The 21,474-nt window shown below is 40.3% G+C and overlaps 1 protein-coding gene across 1 annotated transcript in view; it reads left to right on the top strand.

The window, feature by feature from the left end:
* The window catches only part of LOC115775710 (ankyrin-2-like), a 152,277-nt gene that overhangs the window by 47,573 nt on the left and 83,230 nt on the right, over positions 1 to 21,474 (top strand). The window contains exon 2 of the mRNA XM_030723183.1: positions 14,947 to 15,048. Within this exon, the coding sequence (XP_030579043.1) occupies positions 14,947 to 15,048 (102 nt within the window). The remainder of the gene's footprint in view (positions 1 to 14,946; positions 15,049 to 21,474) is intronic.

The raw sequence follows: 21,474 nt of genomic DNA, 5'->3' as shown, positions 1-21,474 counted from the left end.
GTATTTCATGTACACACACGTAGATTACATTTTCCCCCCACTGCAGGAACCTAAAGTAGTACAAGTGGCTTTACTCACCATCCCTCCCTCCTGCTGACAGCGAGCCATATGGCGGATGACAGATTAAAAACGTTTGTCGTCTGTGCCTGCCCTGCCCATTGGATTACCAACCCACTAATGGAGTGTGTGTGTGGGGAGGTGTTCTGCAGACATTACAGATGAAGAAGAATACTGACTTTCTGTTTAAAGCCAGGCTTAAACAGGTAGGTCTGGCTCTAGCGCTGTCTCTTTAAAACACGCATTTACCCATGATCTCATGTATCGCTTGCCCTAATTTGATCAGTTTATTGACAAATGGCGGCTCTTTAGTGAAAAAAAAATGCAGGAGTATTTAAGTAAATTACGGCCAGGAGACGGTTAGTAAGAGTGAAAAGGCCTGTTGGGTGCCAAAGCAGTCTGACTGCATGTGTTTTGATAAGTAAGGCCGGGATTATTCTTGCTTGCATCCATGAGTCTGCTTGGGTCCACTTGGGTCTGCGTGATGCACCAACTACACATGCACCGCAGGCAGCAGATGACTCCAGCTGCCCATGTCCATGTCTGCAGCAGTGTTTATTTGAGGCCTAATGGAGATGAGCTGCAGGAAGTCCATTAGCCTAGCATGACCACTTTGTGGCTACTAGCTCAGTTTCTACACAATACTACTTTGAGTAACAAACACCATATGTTACTCAAACTGATTCACAACAATCTTATCATTTATACTGTGCTACATGCATATCCTTTTGAGGACTGTTAACCCACCTGCATATTAAAACAGAGAGGCAGAAAACATAAGCTTGTTTTCAGCTCCACTGTGAGATTTATTCTGCAGGACTGGTCTCTAGGGACTTTACGTTCCTCCTGAGTGCTATTCGCTATCAAGTGACAGCTCTGAGTAATGTCCTGGGATGGTAACAAGAAGAGTGCAATGAAATTACCATTGAATCAGTTCTTAACCCTTTGATGCCAAGTGCATCATATCTGATACATGGGGGCTTTTTTTGTTTTTGTTTTGTTACTAATACATCATCAGTTTAATTTTTTCCGTGGAAAAACCTAAATAAATTGCACAGTGTATTTTTAATCAAAAAATTGATTTATCAGAATGTTCCATAAACTCCATTTTCAAATATATTGGGGTGTCCACTTTTTTTTTATCTAATCACAGCATAAACGGAACTTGTCTTTTTAATCCACATTTATATCTTAAACACACGTTTTCAACCCTTAACACTGAGAAGGAGTTTTTGCCTCATGTGAGGGAGTTCAAGTATCTCGCTCACAATATGCAATATGTGAAAAACCACAGAGCATATTCCCTTGCTGTGTGCTCCAGCCCATTAACATCGTTTCCTGGCAATCTCTACTCTAATTGTCAAATAAAGGGCCAAATGTGAAGAAATGACTTAAACATGTTTGAAAATGGCCATGTAAAGATTGCATATATTATACTTTGGCTTTGTAATTTATGTCCATGGTTTACCAAGGAGCGTCACAAGCAACTATAGAAGGGTTAACACATTATTGGCATTCTTTAACAATTTTAGGGGTATTGCAATGTCATTGATCCTTAGTGGTCGAACATTGTACTGTACAGTATAATTTACTGCTTTTTTAAATGCTCTGTGGTGACTCAGTGGCCTATTTGTTCACACATATATGGATATGATGCTGCTACTACACATAACTGGACTGCAGTTAACAAAGCCTGATATTGTCATAAGGGGAGCAGGTCAGTCTTCTTACTTTACACCTGCTGTGGAGCGTGTACACAGCCTCAGCTAACAAGCTTTAGTCATGCATTTGTCACTTATACCCAGCAGTGGATTTCCTGCTTTTAACTTCTTGCTCAGTTTCCAGCAGTTTTCCCTTTTTGAAGTGTCCATTCTGCGGATCATGTTCCTCGCCGTCCATTTTGTGTCTGATGCCATTTAGTTTGTTTCACCAACATCTTCACAAAAAGATTTTAGTGAATGCAGTTCTGCTTTTTTTTTTGTTTTTTGTTTGTTTTTTTTTTGTTAAAAGATGTCAGGATATAACCTCAAAAGTTTATGCCTGGATGGAAGTTCATCAGTCCATCCATTCATTTTCTTCCACTCATCCGGGGCCAGGTCGCAGGGACAGCAGCCTAAGCAGAGAAACCCAAGCTTCCCTCTCCCCAGCCACCTCCTCCTTATCTGGGGGAACACCGAGGTGTTCCCAGGCCTGCCCTGGGGCCTTCTCCCGGTTGGCCAGAACACCTCAACCAAGAGGCGCCGAGGAGGCATCCCAGTAGGTGCCCCAACCACCTCAACTGGCTCCGTACAATGTTGAGGAGCAGCAGCTCTATTCTGAGCCCCCCTTGAATGACTGCACTCTTCACCCTATCTCTGAGATAGATTCTCATTTCCGTTGTTTGTATCCACAATCTCGTGCTTTTGGTGACTACCCAAAGTTCATGACCACAGGTGGGGGCGGGGATGTAGATCGACTGGTAAATCAATAGCTTCACTTTTATGCTCAGCTTCACCACGATGGACCTGTGCAGCATCTGCATCACTGCACAGCCCCAATCTCCCACTCTCCTCTCCCCACACACTGAGATACTTAAACTACACTTAGGGCAGCAACTCCCCCCTGACCTCGAGTGAGCACTCCACCCTTTTCTGGGTGAGGACCATGGTCTCATACCTGCAGCTTCATGCTCGGCTGTGAACAGGCTGGAGGTTTTTTTTAAATTATAGTTTATTCTAGATCAAAAACAATCTGTATTATTGAGTTTCAGAGCTAATTTTAAGAGCCTCAGTTTCCCTCTATAACATCATGTACTTGCTTACTCAATTTATAATTATTCATTTTACATATAATCAGTTTACAATCATTCATTCATAGAAAACGCCAGAGCTGCTTTCTCACGTGGCTCTCAACAATGAGAAGTCTTTCTCCCTACGCTAACATATTCAGTTTATTAGAATTGTTGAGCTGATCTTTTTAACAGTGAGATTATTGTGTGAGTCATGACCTAGAAGACTGCAAAGAGAATGGAGACATTTACCTCCCCGATGTCACACACAAGGATACACAAATACACGTAAATCTACATCTGAACGTGGACAATTTGTGCGAGGAGACCTAACGTCTGAAGCTTCTATCTGACAGCACACCATTAATTGTGTGCTGCCAGTCCATTGCCATGAAAAGGTCTGTGCGACTTTTAATTTGCATTCAGTCCAGCAAAATCAATACAGCCCTGCTCTGGGCTGCAGTCTGACACAGATCTGCATTAGCAAAACACTCTGCCTGCTTCCATTAAACAGTAATTGAAGTGAGGGTTGGTGATCACAGTGCCACAGAAAAGTCACTGAGAAAGACTAATGTTTAAAAAAAGAAGAAAACATTGGGGGTCCACTGATATGACGGCCACTAGTGCTTTAGCTACTCTTTGTATAGGTTTGATCCATCTGTAGTCAGTGTTCGGGGGCCAGTGCCCAGGACTTAAATAGTGAGTGTGCTCCCCTTAAACCTTTTGACATTTCTTAAACAGATTCTTTAGGAGATATAGAACACCACTTTAGCACACGTCCAATGAGTGCGCACCAGAAAAATCAGGGCTTATTTTTCAGTGTGGGTGAAGGTATGTAGGAAAAGGTCACACCATGGCAGTTACACTGTTTGTTTACAGCACAACCCAACATGATCGGCTCAAAGGCCTTGTGGTTATGGGGTGGCTGTGGCTCAGGAGGTACAGTAGAGCAGGGCCCTGTGCTACGAAGTGAGTTCAGCACACCCAGGGTATCTTTCTCTTATCTGGATTCACTTACTTTAACATTGGCAATCAGGAGAAACGGTCACACAAAGCTGGTTATCAATTTGCTAATTTAACCCAGCGTTTCCCCCTGCATGTTCACATAAAAAGGGCTGGCGTTGGCAGCATGTGATCAATCTAAAAGGAGCGTTTCACAGATCATATGACTTTTCTTCCACAAAAAATTATCTCTGTGAGTGTCACCTAATCCAGAGATGTTATCAAATAAAAACAAAAGTGTTTTCAGCAGTACCAACGAGACTCGGCAGCCGATTAGAATCAAGTAGAACAACGTTTATACATTTTCTGCACCACCAAATGAATGTATGCACATTCCTGTGACACTGTTACACACAGTTTGTGCTTCATTCAGGTTTTAGTAAGGTACAGCTTAACAAACTGCACATATAAAGCAGATTCTCCCAGCAAAGAAAGTATCCATCCATGCATCCATTCACTTCCTCTTATCCTGTTCAGGGTGGTTGGGGGAGCTGGAGCCTATCCCAGCTGACACGGGGCGAGAGGCAGGGTACACCCTGTACAGGTTGCCAGCCTGTCACAGTGCTAACACAGAGAGACAAACAACATCCACAAAATCCAGGTGTGAATGTGAGTGTGGATGTTGCAAAGAAACTATACTGCACTTAAAATATGATGTAAATTTAAAAAAAAAAAAACTGTTTTCTGGAGAATTGATTAGTTATTGGGCAGTAATTTCAAACCTGTTGATCTCTAATCTGTTGTGCTCTAGAGCAGGATAGGTTCACAGCACAAGCTACCATGGCAGTTTACTCTGTAAGAAGTCAACCACGTTCACAGTACAGAAAAAATAGGGTTAATACTGAAGTTACCTGGATAAGCAAAAATCCTGTCAATCGGAAGGTTGGTGGTTCGATCCCTGTGTGCTCCAGTCGCTTGCCAAAGTATCCTTGGGCAAGATACTGAACCCCGAGTTGCTCCCGTTGCGTTCATCGAAGTTTGAATGTGTGTGTGTGTGGATGGGTGAATAAGACATGTTGCATAAAGCACTGTGAGTGCTCAGGAAAAGTAGAAAAGCATTACATAAGAACCAGTCCATTTATGATTTGGCATAGTGGAACAGAGAATAGTGGATGGAGCTTCTTGGATGTCTCACAGTGTCCTAAGAAAAATACTAGCATGTGAAGCGTTCTGGGTGTGTCCAGCTGGCCTCATTAGATCCACGGATGGCTCCACATTCATTTTTGTTTTGTTTTGTTTATTGGTTTTTGTCTTTTTTCAAACACAACCCAAGTGGAATCCATGAACTTACAAAGGGTTTTATTGCTATAATCAGTTTTAGTAGACAGCAAATATGCATATCAGCACAAATTATTGGCCCATATTTGCCTTATAATGCTCGGTGTGCCTGTGCTGACCCCGCCCCCTCCCTTGTTTAGCATGCCGCCTTATGCCGACCACCCTATCTCTCCCTCTACATGCATAGCTTGGCTGGTGGGTGTAAAAATAGCTGGGCTGGAAGGGGGTGGGGTATGGGGGGGGTTGTTAGTCAATGGTCAGTGAGTGGGAATTTGTAATGAGGAAGAGCTAGAACTCTGCTGTCTGTACTTACAGGACTTTAGTCCAGTCCAACAGGGGCAGAACCTCACCCTCCTGTATGGTAGCCTGTAAGCTTTTAGGGGGAGGGTAGTTGATGCAGGGACAAGGAGTGGATTATCAGAGTGATTACTCACTTTGCTTCCTTTACGTTCTGATGGAAGAGACTTGAATAACTTGTACCATGGGCAACACAGCTATGTGTAAGGTGTGCGGCTCAGACAAGGGCCTGAGGACTGTTGGGAGCCAGCCTAACCTAGATCAGAATGCTTTGCCAGACTACTATTGCATGGAGCATTTTCCTGTTCAGTCTCCTCTGATGCTGGTAAGATCTTACACAGGCAGGTGCAGCACAGACAACTAGGACACACCTGAAGTGCTCTTTGGTTCTGGAGTATTTTGGGAGATTTGTTCTGATGAGAAAGTCTTGAGTAACTTTTTTGAAGCACTCATAAGTCAGTTATTTTTAACTTGGTCACTGTCAGGATCCTTTGTTGTTGTCACTGATGCTCAATCTGTGCACTTTTTAAAGTTTTTCTTTTTATCACATTAGCCGCCTTTGCATTGAAGTGATACAACTTTTGCCACTCTTCTTTCTGCCTTTGAGTTATATGCTAACAGATATTGACAAAGTACCCAGATGTTCAGAGTTTAAGTGTTTTCATGTGTGCAGGCTGGTGTGTAAACGAGTGCGTGTGTGTGTGTGTGAGTGTGTAAGATGGGGTGAAGTGTTTTCCCTGCTCCTCTCCCTTTAAAGGCCAGTGTGACATTTTTGTTCCTAAAGTATCCCAGCACAGCAGCGTGTGGACTCTTGTGGCTAATTTGAAAAGCAATGTAATGACCTCAGCAGCATGCTGCTGCTACCAGGAGTACAAGACCAGAAAATCATTTAGTCTGGACCCTGTCTTAATGCGTGGCTTTTCCTGAAGGAACATGTGAGGATATATGTCAGTGGAATAACAATATTTTGTTTGTGTCTAAATTTTATTGCGTGAATGTAAAAACATTTTGGAGTTGCTGGCCTGCTATAAGTATGTCTCAAATTATTTGGCAGAGGTCTAACAAAAAGTATTAATGCACCTGTACTATAAGAGTGGTGTTGTGCTTTAGTTCAAATCATATACAGCTTATCTTAGTGCCTACTATTTTTGTAATTTTTATGTTCGTTTGTCAGATTTTGGTCAGAAATATAGTGTAAGGATTTAGCAAATATTTTCAAGTGCTTTAAGGAAACAGGGAGACTGAAAGTTTAGGGAAATTTAAACCCAGAGGTCATCCCACTGTTAGCAGTATAAACTCAGCCACCTACAGCAGTGCCTACAACAGCCACCTGCGATGCTCGCCACCATTTTGCCTCCACTTGTCTGGAATACTCCTCATCACATCCAAAACTCCTCTAACTTAAACTGGCTCCAGATGACTTTTCACATGTGTACCGAGAACTGAGGCAGTGGAGACTGTCTGACTGTTAGACTCAAGCAGACTGGGGGCTGCGTGACTTCAAATACAATGATGGTTTCTGCACGCAAAAGCACAGATGTGCTATGGGTTCCCCAGTGACACTCATTACAGCCAATCTTTACATGGAGGAAATGGAAAGTAAAACTCTGAGCTCCTTAAGAGGGACGACACCTAGCCACTGCTTCAGATGTGTAGATGATGCCTGAGTCAAGATAAAAACCAAAGAAGTAGAGGCTTTTGCTGAGTGGACTTCGTGGTTTACCAGGGAGGATACATAGGAAAATACACTATTTTGTCTAAAGTATTCATTTACCCATCCAAATGATTGAATTCAGGTGTTCCAGTCACTTCCATGGCCACAGATGTATAAAATCAAGCATCTAGGCATGCCGACTGTGAAAGAATTGGACGCTCTCAGGAGCTCAGTGAATTCCACCATGGTGCCGTTATAGGATGCCACCTGTGCAACAAGTTCATGGAATGGGTGAGCGACGAGCGAATTTGGTGTGAAATAACTTGACTGGCCTGCACAGAGTCCTGACCTCAACCTGACAGACATCTTTGGCATGAATTAGAAGGGAGATTTGAAGCCAGGCCTTCTCATCCAACATCAGTGTCTGACCTCACAAATGCACTTCTGGAAGAATGGTCAAAAATTCCCATAAACACACTCCTAATCCTTGTGGAAAGCCTTCCCAGAACAGTTGAAGCTGTTATAGCTGCCAAGGGTGGCTGACATCATATTGAACCCCGTGGACTCAAGTTCATTTGTGTGTGAAGGTAGACAGGTGAATGCTTTTGGCAGTATAGTGTAGGTTACCATTCCTGGACTCTGCTGTGCTCACAGCATGGATCAGGACTCAGAATAGTGACGTTTGTCGAGTGTCAATGATGTGCGGGTTGGATGAATGCGACCTGGCCGTACAGACACAGGTCACATTTGAAAAGATCAGATATGTATCTGATTTAGGACCACGTATCCAAGCGGCCTGGGTCGCATTTGTAAAAGTCGGATCTGTGTTGTTCAGACTGTCATGAAAAGATCAGATACAGGTCGCATTAGGGCACAAAAATCGGATTTGGGTGAACGTAGCCTTGGACTCCTTCTACTCACTGGAACACAAAATAAATCAGCAAAGATGCAAATGAAGAAACCTCAGACATTAACCACGGCGAAACAAAACAACAGGCAGAACACAGTCGGCCCTTATATGGCAGGTTTGTAGGAGAAACTCAGAACAATTTTCTCCAAGCATAACATTCCAGTGCACTTCAGACATAGTAACACCCTCAGACACAAACTGGGTCATTCCAAGGATGAAACACTTAAATGCAAGCTAAAAGCATGGTGTATGCTGTGTGCTGTAGTGAGGAGTGGACTTTTAGATAGGAGAGACCAGTAACCCCTTTGTATGTGATGCTAAACTTTATTAGTACTAAACAATTAGTACTACCTTTATAGAGCCTGTTTCAGGAAATTTCAATTTTAGACAATCTAAAGGCTTGAAAAGTTGTGATAGTTGCATGAGTGGAAATTCCATTCACATGCACAAAACAGCACACCTATAAAAACCCAACGACAACTTACTGAAACACCAAGAGAAGTTTTTATAAAGCAATCTTGTGCTGGAGTGCTTAACCTCCCCAGCACTACAATATGTGACTTTGGAACAGCCTGCAGAAAGCATCTGAGGCCTGAACATAGATATTTGGGTAAAGGCATTTGTTGGAACAACTTCTTCAGTTATCAAACAATCAGGCCCACTCAACCAGCTCCCGTAGTAAGGGTTTAATTCTTGCAAGAGGAGCAGTTGCTCTCAGTTCAGGCATCAGTGAATGCACACCAGGCAGTCCCAGCAAATCACTCTTTATACAAATAGAATGCATACAATAAAACTGCCAAGCCTGAAAACCAGGTAAAGACAGAAAACAGGCTCCGTGACTTCCCGCGGGACTGGAATGTGATGTTTATGTCACTGAAATTCCCATCTCTGGGAAGGCCATGGAGACAGGAACAATTTAAAGGTTGTTTACAGCTCACTAGTCCCCATCTCCAACAGGTTCATCAGTTCACACTCCTGCTGACTCTGAGATCAGGACAAAACACCTCCTGAGAGGTCATACAAAGGTTTCCTCTTTACATAGACACATCTCTGTTCATATAACAACTTATACAACAATTCATAAAAGCATGATAATTATAATTAGCAACTGTAACAGCTTCCTTAAACACATCACTGTTTTTAGACAATACTAAGATTTGAGAGGTAATGATCATTTCCTTACTTTTTATTTGTTCTCTATTAAAAAATTACTGTATGCACCTAATATATGTGTGATATATATATTAAAAAAACCTTCCATCTTCTATGACAACACATCCCACATACATCTCAGCTTAGTGCCTTGACCTGTGACTCCTGGCCCAGCATCCTACACTGATGTTAAAGTGCTTTAAAGGTCCTGCTCTATCCTTCCACTCATATATTTAAAAAAGTCAACTTGTAATGTGTGACATTATTCCAGCTGGTTACATGTATCTGTTCCCTATCTGCATTTCTGTCAACATTTAATCAAAAGCAAATTATGCTGCAGGTCCTACAATGGTGATCTGTATCTTAATGCATGTGGAAACAGCCCATGGACTCTTCTACATAGTCATCTATAAAGCTTATAACCAGCGACCACTGATCATAATAGTAATGAAGGAAACATAGGAAAGATGCCTATATCAGAATTTACTGTTGGTCCATTTATGTCAACTTGACTACAAAGAATTAGAACAAGTTACTGTATATTCCCTCTGTGTGCTTATTATATCCTTTATATGGCTGGGGCTGAAAACCTTACACCTAACAATCATCCATTGCACTGATTGAAATACAATCATAATCCTATAGCTGTGGTACTTTGTTTATGGACTGTTGTGTACAAGCCAGACCAAAGGTGTTTTTCATCAGCGGCACTCACAAACAGTGCAGCACCAATGGGTGAAGCGCGGTTGCTAATAAACACAGATGCTGTTATTCCATCCACGCAGCTAGGAATAGAATATGTTCTTGCTCTTGTTCTTAATGCAGGTTAAATGTCCACAGTAACAAACTTTGTTCTTAAGGTTAGAATTCAGTTGAGGTTAAATTGCTGGTCAGCAGTGGAGTTACTGAGTTTTTGGTGGATGATTTTTGTCCCTAACTTCTCACAATTCTTTATTTTTTTGCTGCATTTGCTGTCTAACTTTGGTGTGTTAACTAATTCTGTTTTCACGCATGAAGACCAAACTTGAAATTACATTTAAAAAAATATATAATTATGCTTTCAGTCACTGTTGAGTTAAGTTTAGGAACCAAAGCTAGCTGCAAGGTGTAGAAAAAGATGATGTGATAAAATCTCCAGCGTTTTTTGGGAAAAAATGTGGGTGTTGGTAGCATCCGCTAAAGCGGGACTCTGCACCACAGTAACTGAAACATTGGATAAGATTGATGCTTTTTGTGTTACTGGCATTAAGTTAACACCTTATGTACCACCGCCATAAAATATTAAATGGTATTTCTTATTAGATTAATCTGAGGTGCTGTTGACTCTGTACTCATTGTGTAGCCACAGTTTGCTGGTTAAGGTTCAAGGTTATAGCAAAAAAGGTTCTGAGAGGATAATCTGAGTGTGACATACTGTTAGACTGATACCTTTACAGATAGTTTGATGGAAATAAATATATTTCCTGTTTACTGTGTTTTGCTTGCTCGCTTTGCTGAGAGACCGACCCTGCCGAGTCTCTATGGTTACTGTGTCACTATGCTTGTCTCCATGGTAACTGGGAGGGGTAAGGATGCTCCCAGCTTCAGCCTTAGACTCACAGGATTTGTGTTGGGGACAGTTTAGGCAATGTTTGCATTATTGATAGAGCCACTGGCACTCCACAGAGAAAAACAGAGACCTTGGAAATAAATGTTTGATGTGATGTGTTGGTGAGTGAGCTGTAGGACGGCGCTTTGTCACAACAGGCAGCCTTTATGACATCATGAAGTAACATGTAAAGACACAAGCTGAGACATAGGTAAGAACAGGCCGTTACAGACAAGGCACACGCTGAATGACAGGATTATATATGATACTGTACCAGTACAGCCTTCGGTGTCGTTTTGTATTCTGATTCACCGCAGACACAAGCGTCATGTAAATGCAGGTTGTGTCTGTGTCAGACTGACTAAACTCCTCCTAACTAGGAGTAAAGGAACGTTTCTGTAGGATGCTGGCTGCTACAATTCTCCCTTTCTCTCCACTGTTAAGTATTTTTCATTCAAAGCCTCGGTTGTCTGAAGGTCCTGTTGGTCTTCGTGTCACTATAGCAACCAGCCAGTCGCAGTGAGATGGTTAGGGCAAGGTCTTGCATAATATGACTTGGCAGCTCTAAGGGAAATGTGAGGATATTATACTGAGTGTGGTTATGGCTGCTTTGTACGGACTTTCTTAAAGACAGCTTTAAAGAATATGTTTGAGGCTGCATGAACAAGTGTTTCTAGGGTTTTGTTCACTGCTTTGTTGTGAATGAGACTGGATGAGAATGAGATGTTTGCTTGTTTTTGTTTTGTTAATTCAGAAAATTAAATTGGGGCTGCGGTAGGTATTTCATATTTTAGTAGAAACACATAATGAACAATTTCATTTAGTCAAAATATATTTAAATAAAGTCTGAAAAAAGAGAAGATATTCAAAAGAGCTAATTCCTTAGAGTGTGATACATTTTGTGATATATGTGCAGTGTAAGTAATATACACACACTGCAAAGTTACAATACAGGTTTTCTTTTGTTTGTTTTTTTACATACAGTATATAAATGTAAGGGGATTATAGCCCATTATCGCATATCATACAATAGTATGACCATAAAAGAATAACATTATATTAATATTAAAATTTGGTCTCTTTTCATTATAATTAGTACCAGATTTAAAAAAAATCCTTCCAGGAAACATCTAGTGATCACAGTAAATTATGACCTTATTAAGTAATTCATAGAAGATCACCTATAAAGATAATATCGTTTTTATGTTTATGATCAGCAGATGTAAAAAAACAGAAGAGTTGAAATATGTCAGTTATGAACCTGAATCATGATATTGATATTTTTTATTCCTCTTTTGTAGCCTATATTCTTTCAGTCTAAGGGCCCTTCAGTGTGAAACTTTGATTACTGGACTGCTCTGGCATTTTGGAGGATCCTCATCTTTGCTTTATTACTCAGGAGACACTAAGAGGATTGAAAAGTTGTTCCTTCTAACTTTGTGTTAAACTGGTTTAACATAAATCAACCATACATCAAGTGCTGGAGGAAGTTAGAGGTCATCCAGGCCTTTATGTCTTTAAGACATTTCTGCAGTCTAACTCATTGATGTGCGTCATCTGGCTTCATAGATAGATAAAGCTGGATATCATCTGCATAACAATGAAAAAGTATGGAGTGCTTTCTAATAATACTGCCTAAGGGAAGCATGTATAGTGTAAATAGAATTGCTCCTATCACAGAACCCTGTGGAACTCCATAATTAAGCTTAGTGTATGAAGAAGACTCCCCATTTACATGATTTACTACAGTGCAGTATCTTTAATACATATGGCATGCTCTAATCTCTGTAATAAAATGTTATGAACAGTAATATTGAATGCTGCACTGAGGTTTAGCAGGACAAGCACAGAGATGAGTCAGATTCTGTAAGAAGATCATTTGTAACCTTCACTAATGCGGTTTCTGTACTGTGATGAATTCTGAAACCTGACTGAAACTCTTCAAATAAACCGTTCCTCTGCAGATGATCAGTTAGCTGTTTTACAACTACTCTTTCAAGAATTTGAAGGAGGGAGGTTGGAGGCTGGCCTCAGCTAAGACAGCTGGGTCAAGTTATGGCTTTTTAAGTAAAGGTTTAATTACTGCCACCTTAAAAGCCTGTGGTACATAGCCAATTGATAAAGACAGACTGATCATAAGATCGAAGCATTAATTAATGGTAGGACTTCTTTGAGCAGTCTCGTAGGAATGGGGTCTAATAGACAGGTTGATGGTTGATGGCAATTATGCTATGAGGCTAATGATATTTTAAAGTGCTACATTTTACTTTATTGTTATTGTTTGCTCAATTTGATAGTTTAATTTTTATGTTAAATTAGATATTGCTTTTTATTCCCTTTAAAAAGTGTAGTGTATAACATTAAATATGCATAATTGCATTTAACTGTTCTTCAAATTAATTTTACTGTTATAAATAAAATATTACCATGTTTTCATAGTAAAACAAGTGTTCTGATGTTGAAGGTGAGAAGAAGCAAGGCTTGAACACTGGGTTAAGTAAGAAACTGCCACAGAACATGACCCCCAGGATCCCTACAAAGCCCCTCCATAGTTTGTCAGAAATAATAAAGCCACATGAAATTGTAAAGTGTACTGACCTGACTCAAATTTGCATTGCTCATTTTTCCTAAAAGTTTTTAAACACAAAACAGATCTATATTTTGTTTTCACCACAGAGCTGTTGAGGATTGATCCAATCATGCCAATTGTATTATTTGATTGTGACTATGTTGGTCTTGCAGTGAGTTTTGTACAGTAACTCTTTTCCATCAATACTGGTGTGGAGGCTTTTTAGAAAGAGCCCACAGTTTGACATTTTTGAGATTATTCTATAGAGTTACTGATATAAATCAGGTTAATTTCCCTGGAGAAAGTCAAGGCCTTTGACACCAAATGTTTATGAAACCATCACCATCATATTATTTCTTGTGTAAATGCATGGAGCTGGTTCTAGATTGGATACCATAATAGTGTTGATGGAAAAGGGCTACGAGTGATGCAGTGCAGCTGCCTGCAGTAACCAGGCAGTAGCTGACTGCAGGTAAGTTAGAAGCATCACACTGTGGCTGTGTGTGAGGGAGGTATCAGTGCTGCAGTGTCAGTGGTTGTTTTATATAGGTGCTGAATCCTTTTCTCTGATCTAAGAATTAGTGGTCAGATGCCACAGTGGCTGTAATACAAATATTTAAATCACATTGAAAAGCAATAATAGATCCGACTTCCATGAGCAAGACAAACTCCACTGCTGTGTTATATTGTTCCTGTATTTGACCTCTGAATTCCTAGTGGAAGGAGTAACGCAATTTAAATGCAGTAAAAATAAGCATCACGCAGTGCTTTCCTGCAGGAGGAGCAGAGAGCCATATTTACTGTAACTTTAGTGGAGGCACCAAGAGGAAAATGCTGAATCATTCTCTCTCCTTACAGTCCTGGTCTGTGTCCAACTGCAGTTCGCCCAGCATCCAAGAACAAACAGGGGAAATGTCCTTCACAGCTAGGGACATTGTGTTTCACTGAGGAAGATTAGTAGTGCAAATGCATTATTGCTGAAGATGATATTTTATGGGATGTGATGTTTGGCACAATTCTAATTTAGACCTGTAGATAACAATTTTCATGGAAAACAAAGACTGATAAAGGCATGAAATCTAATTTACACAATTGATGTAAACTATGTTCATTTTAAAGGAAATAGAAACATAATTACTGAATGGTCACCAGGTTAAAATGTGCACTGGAAAGAGTAAGATGGCTTCCCAATGACCAGATGATGAATCTGTGTGATATGCTCACATGCAATGCCATTACCTGACACTGGTCCTAGAATGGATCATTGTGGGATGCCATTCCACCTGTCATTAGTGTGGAGGAACTATTAAATTCCCTACAGGAAATAGTACCTCACGTACTGTTAAACTATTTGATCATAACAAGGGCAGAAATGTTTCACTTTGAACTACAACTTTTGTGTATTTCATTAACGTCAGTCATTAGCCGAGTTACAAACTAACACACAGCAGAGTGATCGGTCAAATCCTGGCTGTGTCTGTGGCAGGTTGAAGGCTTCGTCAAAGTGTCAAGAAAATGAATCACTTCTGACTTAATAGCACTTAAATCGGGCATGGCTATAAGAGGACAGCAATGACTTCTTCAGACATGATCGATAAACTGAATAATCTTATTTGACAGCCAAAAAAATGATGCATTTTTGTAAAGTGTGTTTCTTGTCTCTTTCTTCCAGTCGGACAGTAACACAAGTTTCCTGCGAGCGGCGAGGGCAGGGAACATTGACAAGGTTTTGGAATATCTGAAAGGAGGCGTGGACATCAGCACCTGTAATCAGGTAGGAGATGTTACTTCACTAACCTCAATACACAGACACACTCACACATGGATACTTACTCTCACTCATTCGCTAAAGGCTGCATGATATGGACATCAATATATCAATATATGCTGATGGAAGTATGGAAAAATTACAGCACACAAAAATAGGACCTACAGTACCAGCCAAAAGTTTGGAGACAGTGTCTCCAAACCTTTGGCTGGTACTGTAGGTCCATGAGTCTTTTGCCTCAGTGCATGGTGCGTGGCTTTTTCCGTTTTCACTATTTATCCTGCTGCCAATGAAATAAAAAGAAAAGTTTTAACTTTAGTAATAGAAACTGAAATCGTGGGCAGGTGCTGTTACCATTTTTCTGCAACATGTATATTTAACAAAGAAAGTGTGCTTTTTTTTATATGAGTAAAGAAACAAGTGCATATGCTTCAATTTTTACTTCTGAATTGGTGTTTTTTTTATCAGTTTGGCAGGAGCAAAACCAAACAAAACAAATGATGCACAGTTGCATTTAAAGCTAAGCAATATCTAGTGCGCTGTAAGTGAATGAAAAATGGTAAGACTGAACACTACTCAGCCAAGTAGCTTCTGTGCCCAAAACCAAGCAAGTGGTTTTGTCTGTAAATGTAACCATGATTCTAGGGATGCTAATATTCAGAGGGTAGTTTGATTTTTTTAGGTGGAGGAGTCGATTGGTGATCAAGCAGACAGGAAGCAGCATTCTTTTTGAGTGCTGCTTCAGAGTTCAAAATTCCCGTAGTGACTACTTTACAGCTCTGTTCAGCAGCTCTGTTTCAACAGACATCAACACCCAGCATGATGTAGGAAAAATTTGTGGCTTCACAGCAGAATTTCACAATCCAGTGGCTGATGTCACAGTGCCCGCATCTAATTTTTATAGATTTTTTCCACTGGATTTTTGCTTCACTGGTGCTGTTATACACTTCCCGAGGCCAATCCTTTTATTTTTGCTGTAAACTGAATACATTTGAGTTTGAAATTACAAAAAGAAATCAATATGAGAGAAAAGATCAACATCTCAGCTTTCATTTTCCAGGTATTTAAGTCTAAATCTGATACACAGTTCAGAAGATAGAACCTTTTGTTTGAGCAAAGCCATTTTTCTCATGAGCAGAAGTATTGAAACAGATAAACTTGAACTAGATTAAAGTGAATAAGACTTAATACTGAGCTGCACATCCTTTGCTGCAATAACTGCATCAAGCCTGACAGACAACCATTCACACTTATGGGCAATTTAGAGTGACCAATTAACCTAACCCCAGTAACTGCATGTCTTTGGACTGTGGGAGGAAATCCACGCAGACACGGGGAGAACATGCAAACTCCACACAGAGAGGCCCGGGCAAGGTGGAATCGAGCATAGATATCATTGTAACTGTGAGGCAGTAGTGCTAACCAACCACGCCACCGTGCTGCACCTTTCTGTAAAATGACAGACAAATTGTTTCTGTAGACCTCTGAGTTCATTGCACTGCTGCCATCATGCGTGACATCATCAATGAACATTAATGAGACAGTCCCAGAAGAAGCCATGCAAGATCAGGACATCACCCCCACTGTGTTTCACAGATGAACTCCTATGTTTGGGATCATGAGCAGATCCTTTCTTTCTCCAAACTTTAGCCTCTCCATCACCTTGGTAACGGTTCATCTTTGTCTCGTCAGTCCATGAAACTTTGTCCCAGAATACCTGAGGCTCTTCTCTGTACTTCCAGCCTGGCCTTCCTGTTCTTCTTGCTAATTAGTGGTTTGCATATTATAGTGTAGCCTCTTTGCTAGTGATCATGAAGTCTTCTGTGAACAGTAGACTGTGATACCTTTTCTCCTGCCCTCTGGAGGTTGTTGCTAACAGCTGTTTTAGGGTCTTTCTTTAAAGCACTTACAATGTTTCTGTCATCAGCTGCTGCTGTTTTCCTCAGTCTACCTGTTCAGCATCTGTTACTTAGGACACCAGTGACGACTTTCTTCTTCAGGACCTTCCAAACAGTTGCACTGGCTATGGCTGATGTTTGTGCAGTTGCTCTGACTGATTTTCCATCTTCTCTCAGCTTCACAGTTGCTTGTTTCTCACCCACAGACAGCTCTCTGGTTTTCATGTTGTTTACTCCCCTAACTATAAATGCACAGTCTGCACAGTCAAATCTGAAACGGAGTGTAGACATTCAGTGTTATTTATTATTTGAACAATCAATGTAACAGGACACGCCTGGGCAACAAAACACAGCTGTCAGTCACATGTTCAGTGCTTTTGCTCACAAGAAAAATGGGTGGATTCAGACAAAAGGAACTGTGTGCTGGATCCAGATGTAAATACCTGGAAATAAAAGCTGAGATATCGATCTTCTGTCATCTTTAATGTCAAACCCAAATGTTTTCAGTGTGCAGCAAAAAAATAAAGGGATTTTCTTTTCTTTTCCAATAGTTTTGGAAAAGAAAAGCTCACTAGGTTGATCAGGTGACTCGTATGCTGTAAAGGGTTTTGTAGTAGCCCGGGTTTGACACTGTTCTGTGCCATTTACTCTCTTTGCCAGTGTTCCTGTCTCATCTCAATAAAGTCTAAAAAATGTGGACTTTGCTGTGCACTGTTGGTAAAGCACTGTACAAAATGTGACGTTTTATGGCAAATTTGATGTTGACAATTACCCTCTTAGCTGAGCCTTTGTCCTAACTATATAGCATTTGTCATAATGAGTTACAGTTTACAACACAATTGTTCTTTACTTAATGATTTCAAAGCAGTTAGTGCTAATCTTTTTTGTGTCATTGTATAATGTAATTATGAGGGAGAAGACTGCTTGATCAAAGAGAAGTGCTTTAAGGCCTATTCATAATCTGGTCTCCTCTAATCCATCAGAATTCCAGCCATGGAGGAGATGGGGCAGTGAAACCTGATAGGAAGTAAATAGTCCTACCCCGGCAACAGTTATAATGAGCAGCCCAGTAAACAGAAGTCACATGGAATGGAAATCTAAGATTTGCTGGTGTCCATGCTGTTTGTGTTATCAAGTAATGTGGTTGGAACAGCACTGGCATGGATCACTTTGTCTGAGGACCAGAGTTCATCTGTGTTCCATGTGCTGCTGTCAAGAATATTTTTCAGTGGCAAAGGCAAACTGCAGGTGAAGCTCTCTGAGGTAAATAAACAGGACTGAACATCAGTCACATGTGAAGATCTCTAAATCAATATCCAGCAAGAGGCAACAGAGACATTCAGCAGATGCTTCTCCGACTCATCTCTGGCTTCTTTAAGTTGGCCGTGCATTAGCATCGACTATATACCAAATCATCTTGCTAATTCACTGGTCAATCCTACAACTCATAATGAGACTTTAGACGAGTCTGTGATAATGTATTTGCGCTCTCAGTCACATTTTGCATGTTCAACCTGACGTGCAGAGGGTGATGGCTTCTTACTAGAAATAAATGTGGGTGCCGGTCGTCTCTAGATTGAGATTCTTTGGAGTCCCAAATGTTCTAGTTTTTTAAACTCAAAGGTTGTTTGCTGGAGTTTATATATTTGACTGTGGGCCATCTTGAGATTTTAGCACACACACATCACTCACTTTGACAGACAAAAAAAAAAAAAAGAAAACAGGCTATAACAACATTCAGAGTTTATGGCTACAAAAGTCGACCCCGATGGGACCTTAATGATTCCATTACTGTGATGGACTGCTGGGATTTGTCCAAATGCATTTCTGATACATAAAGGATCTTCCTGTCTCACTGCTCATATATATATTTCTACCTAGCAGTCATTTTTATATACTTATATAGTGCTTTACATTTTAGGAATGTAGCATGAGTATTGTGTGCCTTTGTGCAGTTTCTACAGCGCTGTGAAAAAGTGTCCTACCCCCTTTCAGTTTCTTCAACTGTGTGTATCAAATACAGAGCTCGATCTTTAAACTAAATCTGAGACGAAACAAAGGAAACTGGCTTTGTGTTCCCCTCTTCGTTTACAAAACAATACAACCAAACTGTACTGATAATTGGTTACAAGTGGTCATCTTTTCAGTGCTGTTACCATGGCGTCACTTACTTTACTCACTTACAATTACTTGTTTTTCCATTAGGCCAATTCATCAGTGCAGTTTAGCTCACAAATTAGTGGAATAATTATTTTCATATAATTAAAAATAAACCAGCATCATCCTAATATTCTTCAGCATTTCATTTAAAAATACAAGAGGCTGAACTTCCCCGCAGTGACTGCTGGGCATCAGTTTTTTTTCGATGCTCGCTGTAGCTCGAAGCCCACAGTGCTGATGAGGTGATATTTACACTGATTATAACTGTTTCAGTTCCCTGAGACAACTCCAGCATGACCAAATTAGATCTTCACCACATCACATTTGCATTATACTGAAATTGCTGGTGTAATAGATCTGACAAATAATTGTGAATTGTCTCCTAAGTGATTGTGTTCATGTGGGCTGACAGAATGAGGTGAGAAATATTAGTAATGGAGAAGTGGGTGGGCAGGTCATGAAGCATGATAAAGGGGTTGGTGGCTTCGTGGAGGTGATTGGAGGGTGGGTGTAGTAAGAAGAAGGGCACTCGAGGGTTATGGATGGTTGTCGGGTAAAGTAAAAGCAGCACAAGCTGGATATAACTGCAAAAGGGAAAACAAATGTAGGACGACATGCACAGGCTACAAAAGGATGTATGAGGGCAATTAAAAGGCTGATAGATAACTTTAACCTTTTCCATTTGACATTTTCTATTTGTTGTTGTCCTTCGGGATAAAAGTCACAGGAAGTCATTCATTTCTCACGCAGTACAAATGTCAACACTATAGACTGGGATAAATAATCTTTTCCCAATAGAGGGTTTTTTGTTTTTTAGGTTTTTTGGGGACTAGAATTAAAGATGCAGTAATTGTATCAATGCAGTGCTACACCAGAGGTGAGTTTGGGGCAGGCAAGTGCACGAACATGCTAACTGATCCAGAAACAGCAGGAATAAAGTTGAAATACAGATTCCACTCTGCTGCTGAACAGGCACTTCCAGCCAGCCGTGGAATTCCTCAGGGTGATACAAACTCAAACACAGTCAGATTATTCAACATTCACTCTCCTTGGGATGCTGCTGGTGCTTTTCTGGAGACCCTATAGGGATCCAAGGGGGTCATCAGCTTCAGGGGGCTGTGAGAAGATGAGGGATATTTGACAGTCATGGAGGAAATAACTTATTGACTCAGTGACTCTTTTTTTGTACAGCAGTGGTGCTAATGCTTGTGCTACTGGAAAGATTATTGAACCAATGCTGGTTCACTTGGTAGAGGAGAGGGTCAAACAACTAAATTCAACAGAGATACAGAGTTAAAAAGAGAGAAAATACTGGACTATATATCTTCTAATGAAAAATAATGTTTCTTTGTGTCTGCTGGATGTGTAAATATAAATGAGTGTTTGCTAGTATATCCCATATAACTTTATTTAGTATAATCTTACAGTTGATCTTAAATTTCCAGTTTGGTGCAGGGCAAGGGTATTGTAGTAAACTACACTAAAAACCCAAACAAAATGTAAGAAATGCTTTACTTGAGTGAAATAAACATAATTAAATTAAAACTCCACAAATTATATATATATATATATATATATATATATATATATAAAGAAACTACCTGAAATGTTGTGTACTTACACTGTGCAAATGTCTTGAGCCACCTCTCATTTCTTTATATTTTGCTACCAAGGAGCCAGGCTTTCTTATAGCTTTTAAAGTGGTCTTGAGCAGTTTTCCTTTGGACACTGTCTGAGTTTTCAATGTGAGTCCAGTCTTCACAAATTTTAGTGAATTGTTGCACCTGTTTTCCATTTTCCTATAAAGGAATTGGGGGGGGTGGAGGGCTGAAGTAGTAATATAATTATTACTATAATTAAAGTGGGTGATTTTAACATCCATGTAGATGCAGTTAATCTATTAGATTCAGTTGGCTTTTCTCAAAATGTAAAGAAGCCCACCCACCACTTTAATCATACTCTGGATCTTATTCTGACATATGGCATAGAAACTGAAGACTTAACAGTATTCCCTGAAAGCCCCCTCCTGTCTGATCATTTCTTAATAATGTTTAAATTTACTTTAATGTATTACACATCAGTGGGGAATAAATTTCATTACAGTAGAAGTCTTTCTGAAAGTGCTGTAAGTTTAAGGATGTAATTGCTCTACTGTTATCTTCAGTGCCATGTGCCAACACAGTGCCAAACAGCTATTTTTACATCCTCACTGTGTACTTTGGATACTGTGGCTCAGATAAAGCTTCAAATCAGAAGTGCCTGACTCCGTCAGAGAGGGAATGGCATCTCACTAAATTAGAAGATACTCATTTAGCCTGGAAAAAGCATTTGTTGCTCAAAAAAAAAAAAGCTAGGACATCTTACTACTCATCAT

Source organism: Archocentrus centrarchus, unplaced genomic scaffold (assembly GCF_007364275.1).
Source record: "Archocentrus centrarchus isolate MPI-CPG fArcCen1 unplaced genomic scaffold, fArcCen1 scaffold_24_ctg1, whole genome shotgun sequence".
In the NCBI taxonomy this organism is placed as follows: Eukaryota; Metazoa; Chordata; class Actinopteri; order Cichliformes; family Cichlidae; genus Archocentrus; species Archocentrus centrarchus.
The sequence above is the reverse complement of the archived record's forward strand: the minus strand, read 5'-3'. Positions and strand labels throughout refer to the sequence as shown.